The sequence below is a fragment of the Mesoplodon densirostris genome, chromosome 15, assembly GCF_025265405.1.
Source record: "Mesoplodon densirostris isolate mMesDen1 chromosome 15, mMesDen1 primary haplotype, whole genome shotgun sequence".
In the NCBI taxonomy this organism is placed as follows: Eukaryota; Metazoa; Chordata; class Mammalia; order Artiodactyla; family Ziphiidae; genus Mesoplodon; species Mesoplodon densirostris.
The window spans coordinates 9,081,692-9,101,044 of record NC_082675.1 but is presented as its reverse complement, the minus strand read 5'-3'; the positions used below and the strand labels follow the sequence as shown (position 1 = coordinate 9,101,044).

The following is a 19,353-nucleotide window of genomic DNA, read 5'->3' as shown; positions in this document are numbered from 1 at the left end:
GGCAGCAAGAGATGCTTAACAGAAGACAGAAGAATGTTCCAGAACCAGGAGGCTGGCAGAGGTGACAACAGCCAGAACTGTACTGTGGTGGACACGGTGGGTGGTTGACCCATCATGGGTGTTCTGGGGAAGAATACCCATCCCACCCCAGAAGACTGATCCAAGCCAAGCATGGTAACTCTAATCACTCTTCTTATGATTTATTTATTCAGGGATGGGCAAGACTAAACCAGTTGGAGCCTCTGACTGTCTGGTAGGGAAGCATCTGGAAAAAGTTTCCTCATTCCTAGGAGAGTCATAGGAAGAGATGGTCTGTCTTCTCCTGAAGGTATTGTTCCATCTGGATGTGGTGCCTGGAACTGCTGCTGCTGTCTTGTCCCCAAAGGACAAAGACAAATACCTTGATAACCTAATTGAGCTGCTGAATCAACCAACCCTGAAGCTTGCACTATCTTTATACTTCCTGTTATATGAGATAAAAACATTTTCTTATTGCCAGTAATCTACTTAGGGAAGGTGGGCTCTGCCCCCAGACCCAAGGGCTAAATCATCATTGGTCTAAACTAGGGGTTGGGAAACTTTTTCTTAAAGGGCTAAATAGTAAATATTTTAGGCTTCAAGGACCAAGAGATTAGTATGTAGGTACTCATATAACCATTTAAAAAGTAAACATTTAAGGGTTTCCCTGGTGGCACAGTGGTTTAGAGTCCGCCTGTCGATGCAGGGGACATGGGTTCGTGCCCCGGTCCGGGAGGATCCCACATGCCACAGAGCGGCTGGGCCCGTGAGCCATGGCCGCTGAGCCTGTGCGTCCGGAGCCTGTGCTCTGCAACGGGAGAGGCCACAACAGTGAGAGGCCCGCGTAACGTAAAAAATAAAAAATAAAAAAAGTAAACATTTAAGATGTAAAAACCATTCTTTGCTGGAGGGCCATAAACAAACAGACCAGACTTGGTGATTGCACTGTAATCTGCTGCCCCTGGTCTACCCCAAAGCAATTACAGAAATTCCATTTCCCTTTGCCTGTAATTGGCCAAGGAATGGGCATATACCCTAGCCCTGGCCAATCAGAGAAAATCTGCTGGAGGAATTTTGTAGAATAGTCTCCCTCTCATAAGAAGAGAATATCATGTACAAAAACTTCCCATCCTTTCTTCATATTTTTGAATGCAATTATATGAGACGTTGTACTAGCTAAGCTTTGGCAGCCATCTTGTGACCATGAGGGGAAGGCTGGTCAAGAGAGTCATAGAGAAAAAGAAGAACCCATCATTGTAGAGCTGCTAAACCATCCCTGGGATGGCCTATTTCTAGTCAGACATCATATTAAGTGAGAAAAACAAACCTCTGTTCTCCCAGTTGCTTCCAGTCAAGAATTCTATTATCAATACTTGCAGCCCAACACATTCTCAAGCAAAAGATCAGGCATCAAGGGAACCATTGGGTCTCACACAAAACTGGTAAGGTATATGAATGCTGTTTATGATTGATATTAGCCAGGCTTTGGACGTTAGCTGGAACACACACACACACTCCCCCACAAACTCCCTCACAGCAAAAGCAAATTACTTCATCAGTACTGACAAAGTCAGATTCAAGTCAAGTCAGGTTCCTATTCTACTCTGTTCTCCTCTCCTGTTCTATGCACAAGGCAGCATCCTTAACACAAACCCTCTCCAGCTCTCTTATGAAATAAAACAAATGACTTGTTTTGATATATGGGAGGGCAGCATCCTCCCCCATATATTAGGTGTGGCATCACATGCTCTGAGGATGCCTGCCCCAGCCTGAGTTGACGACCCCCAGAGTCCTAGGGCTCCACCTCCTTGCCAAAGGAAGCTGTGGCATCAGCTCTTGTGATTAAATTCAGAGCTGTATTCCCTTTGGCACCTTTATGTCAGACGCTGCTTTTGTGATGCTGAAAGTAATTAGGCTTTAGCCCAATGGGAGACATTATCCAAGGCTGTTGGCTGATGGAGAAATACGTTGCCTACACTAGATGCTCAGCAGGAAGGCATCAGCTTATTAATTATATTGTGAGGCTAAGGGCCCAGTGATATCCTCACCTCCAGTGACCCCTTGAAAGGACAAAGCTCTGGGCATTCTGTGGTGGACACAGCAGGAGGGGATTCTGGGAGCTGCCTGCGCTGAGATGGAATTAGACCAAGAGGGTTTTTGTGTTGGGCAGTGAGTGCCATACTCTTTGGAGGATTCCAAAACTAGGTTGCCTTTTCTAATGTTTCTGAGGATCCACATCCCCATTTTTCTTCTTCACTTTTATTGCCTCCTTTCTCATACATTCATATGTTTGATCACTCATTCATTCATTCACTCATTCATCAGTTTTATTAAGCCCCTGCTTGGTGCCAGACAACAGGGGTATGATGGTAACCAAGACAGAGTGGTCCCTGCCCTCAGGGAACCTACAATCTAGGACTGGAAACAAGCCAGGAAGCACGATGAGCCCTAGGAGAGGGGAGATAATTTGCACACACACAGTAGGGGCATGTAGCAGAGAAAGATGAGGGGACAACTATCTTGCAGAAATAGCATTTGAGCTGAGACGCAAAGGATGAATAAGACTCCCCCAAGCAGAGAGAATGGGGAACAGCACTCCAGGCAGAGGGAACAGCATGTGCAAAGGTCTGGAGGTGAGAGACAGCACTGTGGATCCATGAAGGCAGCCAGTATGGACGGAGCACAGAGGAGAAGGAGGCAGGAGAGAAGGTGGAAGAGGCAGGAGGGGCTGAGGCAGCAGAGCCGGCAAATTACACCAGGGACTTGGGCCCTTATCGCAGCAAAAGTCGGAAATTACTGAAGAGCTTGAAGCAGAGGAAAGGTGTAATGAGATTTCCAGATTCATTCAGTCAGTAAATATTTATTGAGGACCTGCTAGGTGCTGGACACTGGGATAGGAACAGGGGGTACAGTAGGGAACAAAACAGACTCACGCAGGTCACAGGTTAGGGAGACATTAGACAACACCCATATTAAGGCATAATTACCACCGTGAAAGGTACTGTGAAGGAGGTGCCATGGGGTGACATGAAAGAGGATAGGGGGTGTGCTGGGATCTTCTATTTGCCCCCCGAGATCTACTCTCCACCCTGCTCTGTGCCCCAGGAAGCTAACCGGGAAGGATCCACGATGGCTCCCTTGTAGTTGGGGTCAGAGGTGAGAAGAAAGAGAGGTTGCGGTATTTACTCCAGGTTCCAGAATGCCTTACTCCTCCGAGTACCCTACGGAGTGTGCTATTTGTTCCTGGCCAGGAAACTAATACCAGGGGTATATACTTTAAACCAGAGAGGGGGCATAGAGAAGGCCTCCCTGAGAAAGTCACTTTTAGGCTGAGACATAAAGATAAGCAACTAGGGTAAGGCAGTGTGGGGAGCATGTGCAAAGGCCCTGAGGAGAGAAAAGGCTCAGCATTATTTGAAAGAAAAAAAAAGTCTTTTGCAGCTGGAGTGTGAAGAGTTAAGGAAGGAATGACATGGGATGAGCCTAGATGGGTAGGCAGGGTCTTTCAAACGATAGTAAGGGATTAACATTGTATAGCAAGTGTCTCTAGCTCTTTGCTTTCTGGATCCATGAGGGTTGCACTTCCTAGGCCCTTTTGTGAATGGGTAGAGTTGACTATTTTGGATCAAGATAGTCTTCCAAACTACGGGTTTGGAAGACTATCTTGAGCCAATGAGTCATGAGCAGAAGTGACACATGTCACTGGAGCATTCAACTGCCAGTGTGAGACCCTCAGGACTCACTTTTCTCTACCACAGTACCTGGCAGTGTTCAAGATGGGGGCTATCCCATCAGCCTGGCCCCAGGATGAGAGGATATAAGAGCCCCTTAGCCAATCCACGATAGACATAAACCATGAATGGGAAAGAAATCTTTGTTGTTTTAAACCACTGAGTTGGGGAGAGGGAATTTTGTTACTGCAGCATAACCTAACCTCTCCTGACTGATACAGTAAGGATTGGGGCATTTATTCTTACCGTAATGGGGAGGCAGTGGAGACCACAGTGAGGAAATGGATCAATAGAGCTGAGAGATCAGGGGTTAAAATGGTGGTGGAGACAGTGACCACATTCACGTTTAGAAAAGCCAACGGTGGGGGTATGGTGGGGAGTACACCTCCCGCACTCCTTCCCCTTGCTCCGTGTTTTTGTTAACCCTTTAAGAGAAAGACCACACCTTCTCATCCAGTTCAGCCAACAGCACTTTCATCGATTTAATCAGGGCCTCGTAGTCCTCCTTAGTTTGCAGCAGGAAACGCAGCTCCATGTAGTTTTTCTCATTCAGATCCAAGTTCCTGGAGGACTTGATGAGATTCAAAAGCAGGGTGATCTCCTCCTGCTCCTCCTGCAGGGTCTTGATTTCCTTGCTGTTGGGAAAGCAGCATATGATTAACCCTGAACCCCTGAGTTTGCCTGGATCAGACACTCCAGGACCCCTGGTCCTGAAAGGAGACTCAGAGGGGTACTTCCCACCCCAGCAAGTGGAAGAGACTCACCCAAGGTCTCCAACCCAGGTCCAGAACTCAGATGTCCTTTGACCCAGTTCACTGCAACTTCCACTGCTCCAACCCTTCTCTGAGCGGAATTTTTTTTTTTTTCCTCAGAACAGTTTGCAGCTGTGCCTGTCAAAACCCATTACCTAGACATGGTGAGAGCCCCCAAGTTCTCTTTTGCCAGCAGCTCACTGACATCTGTCTGATTTTGCAGACTTTCTTTTCCGGCTTTACAGCCAATTATCTCTGGTAATAAGAGGCAAACCCATCAGGCATGATCTTTCAAGTGTGCATCAACACAGAGCTGCACAGGAACCTCTAACCCCCACCAACTTTTCTACTCGGGGGCTACTGATTTATGAAATTGGCTGACATGAGTCTCCTTCTCTTCCTCTGTCTGCTCTGGAGAAGAGAGGGTGTCGGGGACGTGAGCAACCAGGGATTTCTAAAAGAGAAAAGAAGACTCAGGCGACTGCACAGCAACTGAGCAACAGGAAATGGTACAGAGGCCGAGTTTCTGGCAAAGTCTGGGCAGCATATTCCTGTTGCTCAGTGCGGTTTGCAGACTAGCTGCCTCAACGCCCTTTGGAAGCTTGGAGAAATGCAGCAGCTCAGATCTCAATCCAGGACCTACTGAATCAGAATCTGCTTTGTAACAAGATCCTCAGGTTACCTGTACGCACTTTAAAGTTTTGGAAGCGCCACTCTAGAACAGCAAAGAATGTTCAAGGGCGGGGTCTGCAAAGCGTTTTCTATAAAGGGCCAAAGAGTAAATACTTTAGGTTTTGCAGGCCAGAGGGTCTCTGTTGCAACTACTCAACAAAGCAATCATAGGCAATACAAAAATGAAGAGGCGTGGCTGTGTGCCAATAAAACTTTATTTACAAAAACAGGCAGCCACTCAGACTTGGCCCATTGGCCACTGTTTGCTGACTGATGTTCTAAAGCCACGCTGTCCAGTAGACCATTCTGCAGTGATGCAAACGTTCTCTATCTGTGCTGTCCAACAGCATCCATCAGGCACGTGTGGCTATTGAGCACTTGAAACGTGGCTGGTGCAACTGAAGAACTGAATTTCTAATTTTATTTATTTTAATTAATTGCAAATGTAAATAGCCACATGTTGCTAACAGCCACTGGGGTGCACGCCCAGTTCTAGAGCATCTTGTCTTCTAAACCTGGCCCTTGGGACTTTTCTCCCCCTAAGCCCCTCTTGGGAGGAGTCTTTGCTAAGGTGCAGAGAAAAGAGAGAGAGAGAGCAGGATAGTACGTCAGAGTTAGGCTTTCGGGGGCGCGGTGAGGTCGGAAAAACAAAAGGAAGGTTTGTCCATCTTTAGGCAGGGCTGGGACTGCAGTGAGGGGAGTGAGGTGCCCCAAAATTTAAGGAGGTCTTCATTTTCAGGGTGGTATAGGTGCAGGGTCTGCGCTGGGGAAACGCACCTCCTGAAATATTACGCCCTAAGCACCTCACTCACCTCACCCCAGTTCTCTTCCACTCTCCTCCCCTTCAGTTCCACCACAGTGAAACCAGATCAAATGGATCGGGGTAGAGTGAGATGCAGAAGGGTAAGTAAGATTCAAGAAAAACTGAAGCCACACCAAGAAGTAGGCATTTCCTGATGTCCACCAAGGATAGGCTGTGAATCAGGGTCACCAGCACAGATGTGCAGGTTGTGGACTGCACAGCCCAAGGGAGCACCATCTGCTTGAAAACATATCATTGACTTGTTGATTTACTACACTTTTCTGAGAGACACTTTGTCTTGTTTTAACAAAATCCCTACATAATGACAATGTTTCCAACAGATGGCAGTAAAGGGTCTTTGAAGAAGTGCCTTTTTCTAATTCACGTAATGATCCCATATGGACTAGCAGTGGCTCTGAGTGAACCAATCCATGGAAAATCTAAAGAACCCACCCCTTTTCCCTATCCTCTGAACTTCACACATCATCTAACAGTAAAATTTTCTTTCTAACAATAGGCAGTTACTGCCTGTATAAACATTATGGATGTGGTTAAGGAATCACATTTCTTTGGATGGAATCTAAGAATGCTTGTTTAATATTTGTTTATTCAACCTCAGGGAACACCTTTCTGTTGCCCAAAGAAACTATACACACCATAATTTCTAGGGCAACTCAATTTCAAATATTCAGGTCTGCAGATCCCATAATGATGCACAAGCAGGAAACGTCCTTTGGGGTATCCACCGACTGGTGATTTCCTCTTCTCTGGGAACTCCCCACCTTTACTGCTAGAACTGCTGGGGATACCCATAGCTATTTTTTGTCCTATGGCTCAACCCCCCCAGGCCACAGCTGATTGGGCCAGAAGTAGACACCAGACCCAAGCTAAGCCAGTCAGATTCTCCCTCTCCTGGGAATTTTGGGATTGGAATTGACTAAGGACAATCTCTCTGTGTGGCCTTTGGTTGCTCAAGAATTGGAGGCAGCCATCTCCCACCAGCCACTGCTGAGATTCAGAGAGGAAAGAACAAAACCCATGTGTTGAAAGAAACAGGAACCAGAATCGCTTTCTTGTTTGGGTCCTTCCCTGAGACACGGGTGCCCTGCTCCCCTTGGAGTCCCTGAGACACCCTGAACTCTGAGAATAAATCTCCTCTCCCCACTGAAGCTATTGCAAGTGGGTCCCTGACCCAGAGGCCCCATCAGAAGGCAAGCCCCATGAAACCAAACCCCAAATTTTCTCCAAGTTCACTCAGTCCAGAACTCTGAGCATCACTTACTGCTGGTTTGCGATCGTTCGCTGGGAGCAGAAGTTAAAGGACTTCCGGCCGTCCACCGTCTTCCGGAACTGCTGCCACAGCGTCCGAAGCTCTGCCTCGGCCAGTTGCTCTTTGGTCTTCTCCGAAGGTTCCTGGGAACTTTCAGGGTCTTTTCTTCTGTGCTTCTTCTGAGTGAGACAGGGTGAGTGTTAAGCAACAGGTTAGATGACTAGAAAAGCCCACATTTCAGCTTAAGGATGGAGGGCAAGAAGAGTGCTTGCGGCAGGGCTGGAGTAGGAAGACCACCCTTGGGTGATGTCAACTGCTTAGGTGTTACATGGAAAACCCACCCTGGGTTGCCAGGGTGGAGAGGAAGCTGGGCCTCATTATTGCATACTGAAGAGGTGGCCTTGCTGTGTGACCTTGGGTGAGTCACTTAACATCTCTGAGTCTCCAGTCTCTCATCTATAAAATGGGCGTACATAGATTTGTTGTCAGGATTAGGTGAGTTAATATGTGTACAGAGGACCGCACAATGCCTGACCCCACAGTAAGCCCTCTGTATGTAGGAGCTACTGTTACCCACCGTCAGCATCTTGAAGGAATTGTGCTTTCCCTCTGCTCAGACACTGTATCCAGGAAGGTCAAAGCCAGCAAGTGCTCCTTTCTCTCTGCGATACCCTGTCCACAGTGGCGAAAGGAAGAGAACTTGTGAGCCACCCCTGCTGGTGGTGCAGGACCCGGCAGCACCCTCTCCCTTCCCCACCCCCCGCAGACCTTCCTCCTCCAGCTTGGCACATGAGGAGGACACGGCAGATGGCTGCCCGGGTGTGAGAAGAGGCTTTTTTTTTTTAAAGCAATGTTTGCCTGAAACCTGTTCCTCTCATGATTTATTATTAGGAGCCAGGCAGATGGTTCTGGCATGTCTGTTACCCTCTTGCTCCTTGTGTTCCCAAAGAAGAGGGGCAAGATGGCATCAGGGCAGTGTGTCCTCTGATGGGGTTACATCGAAATTCACCCAGCTTCAGCTGTAGGGACACTCCCCCCCCCCCCCCTTTAAAGCAGGAGCCAGTAGTACTGAGAGACATTAGGTATTCAGAGAAGGGGACAATGCTAACTCTATGAGCCCTATGGGGCTGTAAGATCCACTGCACCCCAATTCCCAGGCTTTAGGAGCTAGATTCTTAAACAAGAAACTTCTAGCTTTGCTACGCACTGAGGGGTCCTACAGTGCAGTGGTTTAAAGCATTGCTGTGTCAACCATCAGATCTCAGCAAAAATTCCTCCTTGGCCACTTGTTAACTTTGAGCAAGTCATTTCAGTTCTCTGGGCCTTGGTTTCCTCATCTGGAAAATAGGAGAAATTCTAAAAGCCACTTCACAGGTTGTTCAGCATGTCAGGCACTAAGCCTGGCACAAGGTAAGTCCTTGGTAAACAGTGGCTGTTACAATGTGGTGCGATATGGGTCTTTTCATAGGATGAAGGTTCAGCGTAAAAAATATTTATGTGGGCTTATGGGGCATCCAGCATTCCTCTGTCAACTGGTAGCAATACCTGGAATTGCCAGTGGGAAGCCACTCCCTCCCTTACTCCTGGTCATTTTTTGCGCCCCTGAGGTTGACCCCACTCCATCAGCTTCTGGATTGCAACCTATGACTCTGGATGGGTCAATCAGAGTGCCAGATCCCTGGCCAATCAGCATAATCCCAGCCCCCTGGCCTGAGTGATCAGTTCAGGAATGGGCACATGACCTTGGCTAGTCCAAGCAGAGTGAATAGTGGAATTTAAGCTTGCACACACAGGAAGAGAGAAACTCTGTTTCCTGCTGCACTTTAACCTATGTGAATGAGGTTGGGAGTGGCTGGCAGCCATCTTGCCTCTTCAGGGAGCATGAGAATAAAGCTATCACTGAGGACAGAAGACAAAATCAAGAGAAATTGAACCGTAGGTGAATCATCTGAACCCCTGGATATAGTCAAGCCTGAAGATACCTCTGGGTCATGTCCAATTACATGAACCAACATATTCTCCTAAAGCAATCCAAGATGAGTTTTCCATTGCTTGCAACCAAATGCGTTCTCATGCCTGAAGTACCTAGATCTCTTTAGCATACAAACTAAGCCCCTACTATGTGCTAAACATTGTAGGGAATTCAGGGATAAGTTAAGCTTCAAGGTGGTTTGAACCCTGCCCAGGGTAAAATAGTGGAAAAGGCTGCAAAAAGGAGATGATTTTCAATTTGGGTTTTGAAGGATTAATAGGAGTTCACCATGCAGAGAAGAAAAGTGGGGAAGGAATTTGGGGTAAAGAAAACTGCCTGGGCAAAGGCTGAGAGCAAGTGAATAAAAGGAGTGTTCAGAGACTGATGTGTGGTCTAGTGTGAGGGGCAGTACCCACTGGGAAGTGACTGGCCAAGAGGTCTGGAAAAGCCAAGATGTTCCTTAAAAGCAGGGATGTAAGAAGATCAGCCTGTAAGAGACGAGTTAATTGCCTCCCAACAGTCACTTCTCCTTCATGAAGAGTTGTTGCCAAGGTAGTTGCCTGGCCAGGGGTTACACTTCCCAGCTCCTCTTGAATCCAGGCAGAGCTACAAATTCTCATCCATGGGATGTGAGCAGAGAGGTGTGTCACTTCCAGACCATGACTTTTTAAGAAGTGGATGTGACATTTCCATCCTCTCTTCCCCATCTGACATCTATGCGAGGCGCAGCCATAGATGGGCAGAGCCACAAGACAGGTCTCTTAAATCAACTTGTGGAAGAAGTCACCTGCCAACCACGAACATCCTCATTGGACTGTTACAAAAAAGAGAAATTAATTTCTGTTGTGTTAAACCAATGAAATGAGGGGGCATCTTTGCTACAGCAGCTAGTATGACTCTAAGAACACTCTGACTTCTTCTTTCCTAACAGGACTCTGAGCTTGTCCCTCCTCAATCTGCCCAGTTCCAGAGGATGAATCATGATTGGTTCCCACTAATCATAGTAACCCATTTCCCTTTGTCAATGATTGGTTGAAAGATGAACATGTGACTCAGATCTAGCCAATGAGACATAAGGAGATGTCTATTCCTATTCCTTTGTGATAAAAAGAGCTTGTCCATGTTCCCTTCTCTTTTGCTTTTGGAAATTATTGTGAAGGTTATAATGGTTGGTGCTGGAGCAACCATCCTGTGACCAGGAGGAGAAATATCACTGTCACACTAAAGAGAACAAAGAAGAAATATGGGGGGAAATTTAGGGCCTCACTGACACTGTTTGCCACTGCCCCATCCTTGGAACCGCCTACCCTAGGCTTCTTGTTAAGTGAAATAACTAAGTGTCACTATTGTTTAAGGCACCCTTCTCAAGTATTTTGTTCATTGCAGCCTAGATCATTCCTGCCCTACATGATCCACTATCTTGAAAATGATTCTCAAGCTGCTGGGTGATAAGAATATAGTGGCTGAGACTGTAAGACCTCTGGCGTTTCCCTAATATGTTCTAGAGGGTTTCTAGAGGGTTCGAGGACCAACTGATTTTTGGTAAATCATATTTGAAGGAAAATATCTAATGTTGGAAAATTCCCACAGGCAGGGAAGTGGAATAAAGACTATGGTTTCATAGCTTGATTATTTCTGGAAGAGCCCTCAAGGTACAGGTAGAGAGTATGGCAGGATTTATTAGACTGATAAGGTTTGGGCAAAGGATACTCACTTTAGGACCTTTTTCAATTCTAGAATTTTGTGCAGCTCGATTTCATATGGTGCAGGAGCTTTTCTATGTTTAAGGGCTCTTTTGATCCTAAGTGGATCTGTAATGCACCCTTCTAAAAGCATGACTAAATAAAGTATACTTGAAACTCACTGACAATGTGATTTCTCTCTCTGATCCTCAGTCTCCTCATCTATAGAATGGGGATACTCACCCCCACACTCAGCATAAAATAATGTATATAAAGCTCTTAGTGCACTGCCTAGCACATAACAGGTGTTTGATGAATGTAACATGTCTGTGAATTAGGATTTTCAAGTGTCAGTTTATCTTGCCCTTGAGTTAACTGGTTGTGTTGTGTGTTTTTCCCCAGGAGCTAGAGGCTCCATCAACTCTTACCTTTTCGCTGATACATACACACACCCAGAACCAGGCTCCCCCTGGGATACCAGCTTTTCTCTGGCTTCCAGACACCAACACAAGCCTTTCCCTTTCTGTACTCTGTGGGCTGGACCCACTCTGTTCCCTGGGAACAGATGGACCCCCATTCTCACAGCTGGGCCTTCAGAGAGCACCTGCAGGGTGTCCTGGGCCCTGGCACACCACCCTCTTAGTCAGGGGTCTCAAACTTGAGGCCCACAGGGCAAATTCAACCTGCCGTCAGTTCTTTTTAGCAGGCAGTGTTTTAAGATGTGAATATGGGTCATGCACTCACACTCCTGGATGCAGGCTCCATTCCTCCCCATTGCCTAACTCCTCCTCCCCCCAATTCCCACATTTCCTGTAACTGCCTGGAGCCAGCAGGAATTTGAGTATGCAGTTCTTGGGAGGAATCTCAAAGCTGCCTATTTGTGTGAGCTGGAAAGTACTAAGAAATCTAGAGGTCCAGGTCAGGGAGCATCACAAACATGCCTCCTGCTCCCCAGACCTCAGTCTATCCACTACAGTATCTGTAGTCCTGGTCACATGATAAGCTCTTAGCAAATACAATTTAAATGAATAAAGTCTCCTCCCAGGCGGGAGAAGACTTCATTGTCTAATATTTAATTAGCTGGGGTAGAGGAGGCTGGATCCTCCTCTGCTGCTGAATTTTAACAATCTGACCTTAAAAGAAAATCCTGACCCCTGAAGGGCTCTGCAGGGCCCCTGGGACAGGCCACTACATGGATTATAAATGCCAAGTCTGAGAGAGGAGGATCCTGTAAAAAAAATGAAGCCAAGGCTGTGTGCATAACATGGTTTAAACGTGCTTGGAGCACTAATCAAGCAGAGGTGCAGAAACACCCACAGATTTTTAAAAATTGGGATCGTTACGGGGGGAAATGGAAGTTTGTTGTACTTTCCTTGGAGTTATTTTACACACTGTAATTTATTTACGTTTAATTGAGGGGGGCCAAGATATTTTCCAGGTTTAGGGGCAGCTAAACGTCTGAAGGGGAGAGGGGCAGCCGCCACGTCTTTGCTTTCCCCAGCAGGGGGGAGCTGTGGAGCAGCAGGCGCGGCTGCGCGCGCGGTGAAACTTACCAGGGACGCCCTGCAGGACAGTTCCCACCGCCTGTCCACCGGCCACAGCAGCTGGGTGTTCGACGGCGCCGGGAGGACTGATTGCTGCGCTGAGCCAACCCCCATTCTCATGTCCGGGCCGTTCTCGGAACCCTGGAACGGGCGCCTTTGTGACTCGCACAGACGGGGCGTTTCCCCCTGGAAGGTGCTAAGAGGGTCCAGGGCCCTTAAGAGAGGACCAGAGCAGCTGGTGAGAGGAAAGGTTTTTTTGGGGGGGGAAGGGGGAGGACGACAGACTCCTCAACGACCCCTCTTCCCCCGCGGCGACCCCCCACCAGACTAGCCACTAACCCTCAAGCCACTAACTTCTTAACTCAATTACTGCTCTCTTTCCCTGACTCGGCCACTCACACTGCCATTCAATCGCCGATCCATCTCCTCTCTCATTCACCCGCATGTCCTCTCACTGTCTCCCTACTCCCCATCTCACACTCACCCGTACTTACAGCAACGCTGCTGGGTACATACACTACAAAGGAACCCAGATCTCTCTCTCTCTCTCTTTTTTAAAAAAATTTATTTATGTATTTATTTATTTATTTATTTATTTGTGTTTGGCTGTGGCTGTTTGGGTCTTTGTTGCTGCCCGCCGGCTTTCTCTAGTTGTGGCGAGTGGGGGCTACTCTTCGTTGCGGTGCGTGGGCTTCTCATTGCGGTGGCTTCTCTTGCTGTGGAGCACAGGCTGTAGGCACACAGGCTTCAGTAGTTGTGGCACGTGGGCTCAGTAGTTGTGGCTCATGGGCTCTAGAGCGCAGGGTCAGTAGCTGTGGCTCACGGGCTTAGTTGCTCCGCGGCATGTGGGATCTTCCCGAACCTGGCCTCGAACCCGTGTCCCCTGCATTGGCAGGCAGGTTCTTAACCACTGTACCACCAGGGAAGTCCAGAACCCAGATCTTTCTGCTCTGCAAAAAAAGAAAGAAAGAACTTGAGACAAATAACCACGGGTGCACGGGAATCTGTCCATCAATTTTCTTTAGGAGCACCCACCCCATGCTCTGTGAGCTTGACATGGGCACCCCAGTCTGACCCAGATCACCTGTGACTCCTGGCGTGAGCATTTTTCACTGGGCTAACCGCATTTGATGGTTTAAAGATAGACATTTTTTCATACAAATGGCCCTGCAACATACGCCAACCACTTCCTCTGGGGCTAAACTCAAGAAGCAGCCACAATCCTGAAGGGAAATGATTAGGGGTACTGGTTTTCTAGGGTAATTTTGATGTCTGTGATTTCCACCTTACCTCCAACCCCTTGAGTGAATTGTAGCTCAGTCTTACTAAGTTCTCCATTCTCTTATACCTAAACTCTTGGGACAAGATGTGTTTTAGAAGTTAATGTGTTTTTGATTTCAGAAAGGTGATATGGTGCACAAGGAAGCATATTGCCCCTGATGTTGCTGGCAGCCATGTTGTAACCATGAGGGAAGTTAGTGGGACATTATATTTTACTAATGGGATTTGGGCAACATGTCAAAATCAAACATATTAACATTTCTGCAAGAAAACATGAATATTAATGAAAAGTAGAATAAATAATTATCATAAGCAGCTTCATGTCAGGCCTTGATGATTCACACAAAATGTTTTGGGACAAGTGTTGCCAGCCTCATTTTACAGATGAAGAGGGAATTCCCTGGTAGTCCGGTGGTTAGGACTCTGTGCTTCCACTGCTGGGGGCACAGGTTCAATCCCTGGTCAGGGAACTAAGGTCCCACACGCCATGCGTTGTGGCCAAAAAAAAAAAAGATTGTTTTCAATACAGATGAGGAAACTGAGGCTTGAGAAATAGATAGAGTGACTTTTGCAGTAAGTGGAGGATTCAGGATATGAACCCAGGGCTGTCTCTAGAGACCCATGCTTTATCACAATTCTTAGTGAAACCACAGCTCCAAACCTGAGAAGTTCTTCTGGAAGCTGATATCTACCATCTATATGGTATTTAAAGGGCTGCTCTAGCCCTCAGCTCCATATATAGCCCAATGACTCATAATTTCAAGTGTCAACGACTGAAAAATGATTAAGTTCAATTAGGTTCAGCACTTGTTAAAAATAGGCTTTCCTCAGAAGAATTTACTCTCTGCTTTTAGGGGCACAGATTTCAGCAGCCTCCATGCAGAGAAGTGCAAGGCTTTGTAAATTAAAACATGCCAGAATCAATTCTGCTAAAGGGATCTTCAGCTCCATCAGCGGGGCTTGGAGCAGAGTGAGATGCCAGCTTGCCAAAACGATGAGCTAGCGTTGGGAAATGTTGACGACAACTGAGTCTACAGAACAGAGGAGAAAATTAGAATCGGGATACAGAGGGGCTGGGCAAAGGCATTTTGCCACAGACCAGGAAGTTGATTGTCCAAGTGAGTTTTGGACAACAAGGATCAGAAACCCACCTGAAAATAACTCAAAATGGTTTTATTTTTGGCTCTCCAGCATCTGTTCCCCCTTCCTCCTTCCCAACAGAACCCAATTTGTTCAGGTAACCATCCCTCTCCCATTCAGCCTACATGGCCAAAAGAAATTGATTTTCACACACATCTCCAGGATAGCTCTCAATTACTCTTAGCCCATCACAGCCATCCCATCCTCCTTGCCAGTGATTGGACCTGGAACCTAATTTTAAACCAATCTGTGCATAGCATTCTCCTGGAGACTGCAACTGGTCCAGGAATAGGCACATAACTGACAGTGGCCTAATCAGACAGAAAGAAAGGACTTACAGTCCAGGGCTGGAAAGATGCTTTTTTCTAGCTCCATGGATGAGAACAAGGAAGCGTGTTGCCCCTATTGTTGCTGGCAGCCCTCTTGAAACCATAAAGGAAGGCAATGTGAGAGCAAAGCCAACACATTATGGAGGGAGGGGCCTAGACAGAATTGCAGAACAGTGTAGCTGGAACTGTAATCATACCATACCTGAAATCCACCTTGGTTCTGCACTTCTTGTTAAAGGAATTAATACATTTTCTTATTGTTTAAGCCAGTCTGGATTCCCATTACTTGCAGCCAAAAGCATGCTAAATTATATGAATATCATGGTTATTGCATGTAAGCTGGAGGAAGATCCCAGTTTAAAAGAAATCAATCTTTGTCTTCTTAATCTCAACTTCCCAGGAAAGAGAACCCAATTTGGCCAGTCTAGATTTTATGTCCACTGTTGGCAAAATAACAAGGGCCAGGGGGCCGCTATCAGGTGGCACAATGGCCCCTCCACAGGGACTGTGAAAATAATTCTCAAAAAAGGGGAGGGCACAGTCACATAATGGAGAGAACACTGGGCAAAGTGTTAAGATATCCAGGTTCTAGTCCTAGTTCTGCCACTGATGTGCTGCATGCTCTTAGGAAAGTCAGTTGACCTCTCTGAGCCTTAATTTCTTCAGACTGCCAGGGCCAAATTGAGAACTCTAAAGCCTGAAAAGATTGTAAAGTATTTCATCCCACCTATGGCACTGAAAATAAAAACAGTACTGATCCATAAGATAAGGGTCAGGTAGCCTGACAGGATTCTGACTTCTGCCATAATGTTTTTTCAAGTGAAATAACAAACCGTTTGGGGAAAAAAATACTTTTGGGTGTCCCTACTTCACTGGTGCCCTTGGTACTGCTTTCTTTTGTCTTTGGGTAACTCAGCAAAGGCTACCCGCTCCAGTCCAGCCCTGCCGAGTGGCCTAATCTCCATGTTGGTGGCATGTGGTGTCACCAAATCCTTCTTTCTGCTATGGCTGACTGGACAAGAACCCCTCACCCAGGTTAGACAAATCAGAGCTTCTTTCCCAGAAAACAGAATTTGGACAAAAAATTCCTTGAGAAACAAAAGACTGATTAATAGGTATGGGGTATAAGAGCCAAGAGATTGTGTGAAGTCAGTGCTGGGGCAGCTGTTTTTCCCGAAGTATATGCACTGCTCAGAGGTTGACCACACACAAAGACCTTCCCTCACATCTTCCTTGCTAATAAAACCCTGATTTGTGTTCCAGAATTGAGTGGAGAGCACTGAATCTCATAGAAAGTGAGCCCACTGAAATCTTGGGGTGGGCAATGAGATGTGAGGGGAAGTCTGCTTGGGGGATTTGGGAACAGATCCAAATGTTGGCTGAACCTCCAGTGCACGGAGGTGTGAGCCGAAGTGCCTGGGCCCAGGGGCAGGGGGGATTTGAGTTCTGTTCCTGCTGCAGAGCTGCAAACCCACCCAGGAATTCATGGACTGCCTAATTGCCTGCAATAATCTCCATTTCTGCCTACAGCAGCTCCTGTCATTTGCAATCAAAAACATCATATACCAAGAGAGCAGGCGCTGTTGGTATTTAGAGTTTCAGATTCCTCCCTAATGGGATCCAGAACTGGCCTCCTCCTGGCTCCCTTCTACTGAAGCCAGAGTCACGAATTATAATCTCAGTGGCTGACTTTTGAGATAAGGAGTGATAAGGAATCTGTATATCCTTCAGAAAGTAATGCAGCCTCATACAGCAAGAGCAATAAACGTGTTTACACCCGTCAACACAGGAAACCTAAATCTGGAGATTCATCCTAAGAAAACAAGTCAATGACAAAAATAAATAAATAAATAAAAAATAAAAAGTCCGAAGACACAAAGATGCCCATTGTAACATTATCTCTACAGGAGAATGAGCCTGTGCTATTGGGAGTCAGAATCCAGGCTCTCTGGTGGAGGGGAGCTGGGGCAGTGATAACTGGAAGGGGACTCAGGGGGCTTCCTGGGTGCTAGGAATGTTCTGTTTCTTGATCTGGTTACATGGATAAGCTCTCTTGTGAAAATTCATCAAGCTGTGCACTTCTGACATGTCCCTTTTATATATGTATATCATTTTCCAATAAAACAGCTCTCTACAAAGAAGAACAAGAGAAGAATTTTTTTTTTTTTTTTTTTTTTTTTGCCAAGTGGCTTGCAGCATCTCAGTTCCCAGAGCAGGGATTGAACTCAGGCCACAGCAATAAAAGCGCCAAGTCCTAACTACTAGATCACCAGGGAACTCCCAAGAGAAGGATTTTTTAAGTAACTTGTGGCAGATCTATGAATGGGGGACATTCTGGAGTACTGAAAAATAGTTATACAAAAATAACCATATCTTTTGGGCATCTGCATAATACAACTGTATTGTTTCACCCACCCCACCCCAATTCATTCTCCAGCCTCCTCTGTCTGCCCTGTGTTTCCCAGAAATCAGTAGTATGGTCCACATCACCCATGGGCTCCCTTGCCCTCTGGCTTCTGATTGGGTGTAGCCAATGGGAAGGACCAGCAGGAGATCAGAAGGCAGGGGGAGAGAGAGGTGGGGCATTTCTTTCAAACTCCCTCCTTGCTTCAATATCATGTCCCTGCTGGTGGCTACACACCTCCACAACTACAGCCTCTGTCTAGATGCCTCCCCCAGCTCCTGCCCTCGCTGGGCTTCGGTCACACTAGTTCCTTCCCCTGCTTCTTCCTGCCTTTACTGTGGTAATGGCTTCCCTCTGTTGCTAATCTCTCAGTGCCTCTACGTCCCTTCTCTGATCCCCTAACCCTGCCCACACTCTGAGAACAGTCCCTTTTTTAAGGTCCCTTGAGCATCTGAACTGGATTCAGTTTTCTTCCGGGGCCCTGACTGTTGCAGCCCCTCGCCCACCTTCCCCTGTGACAAGCAAGTGACCTTCCTGGATTCAGTGCTGCAGAGACTCTGCCCTCCGGAGGGGATGGGAGCCAGGCTGGGAGTGTAGCCAGCATTAATTTCAATTTGGCACCAGGAGCGGTGCCAAATGCTTCCATCTTTTTGAAAAAGCAAATAACTGGGCTCTCCCCCCTCCCCATATGTGCTATCATCCTCTCCCTGCCATGGTCCCACCCCTGCGGGAGAGGCAATGAGCAGGTAGAGCATGCTGAGCTAGGAGAGAGAGGGAGAGGGAAAGAGAAGACTCTGGATGCCATTATACTACCCTGGTGCCCCAAGCAGTAGTACACACCACCGTGCCACTCAGCTGCTCTAAGGAAAGACAGTCTCTGTCTGGCCACCTCTTCAAGGGGAAACTGATGCTTCACTGTGGCAGACCCTGCCATTTGCCTCCCCAATATCTACTCTCTCCTTCCTTCCTTTTCTTACTTTTATTGCAGATAACAGCTCCCCTTGAATTGGAGCTAGCCTTGTGACTTGCTTTGACCCATAGAATGCTGCAGAAGTGATGCTATGCCACTTCCAGGCGTAGGGCTTGAGAAGCCCTGTTAGCCTCCACTTTTGCCCTGGAAGCCAGTCACCATGAAAGACACTTCATTACTCAGAGACCACCATGCTGTGAGGAACCCCAAGTAGCCACAAGAGCACCAAGAAGAGCACCAAAGCCCTAGACACGTGAGTGAAGCTTTCTTGGATCTTCCATCCTGGCTCAGCTGCCAGCTGAATGCATTTCAGTGGATGGCCCCAGCCAAGACCATGTGGGACAGAAAAAACCCCCAGCTGTGCTCATGTCAACCCACAGAAGTGTAAGGGATAATAACTTGTTGTTTTAAGCCACTAAGTTTTGGCATGGTTGGTTACACAGCAATAGATAACTGAAATACCTTTCCATCTCATTGGGACCATGTTCTGTGGGGCTTTGATGCCTGGAGCTGAGTCAGCTTCTTGGGATTATATGGAGCCATGTCACCAACATGCTGAGCAGAAAAAAAGGCAAAAGAGAGAAAAGGTCTGGGTCCTGGATGATACTGTTGAGTTGACAAACTAAAGCTGGAAGCTTCCTCCTCAAGACTTTTTGTTATGTCAGAATTAAACATCTTATTTCTTAAGCCTCTATTAATCAGTTCTTTTGTTACTGGCTGCTGAATTCATGCCAACTGATATAATAGATTGGTTTCAAATATCAAGCAATATGATACTTGTAAGGC

General features: G+C 46.9%; 1 protein-coding gene across 1 annotated transcript in view; it reads right to left on the bottom strand.

The window, feature by feature from the left end:
* CCDC63 (coiled-coil domain containing 63) overlaps positions 1-19,353 on the bottom strand; it is a 141,819-nt gene that overhangs the window by 21,408 nt on the left and 101,058 nt on the right. The window contains exons 2-4 of the mRNA XM_060119645.1: positions 12,453-12,657; positions 7,258-7,430; positions 4,195-4,384 (exon numbers count right to left, since the gene is read on the bottom strand). Coding sequence (XP_059975628.1) covers positions 4,195-4,384; positions 7,258-7,430; positions 12,453-12,657 — 568 coding nt within the window. The remainder of the gene's footprint in view (positions 1-4,194; positions 4,385-7,257; positions 7,431-12,452; positions 12,658-19,353) is intronic.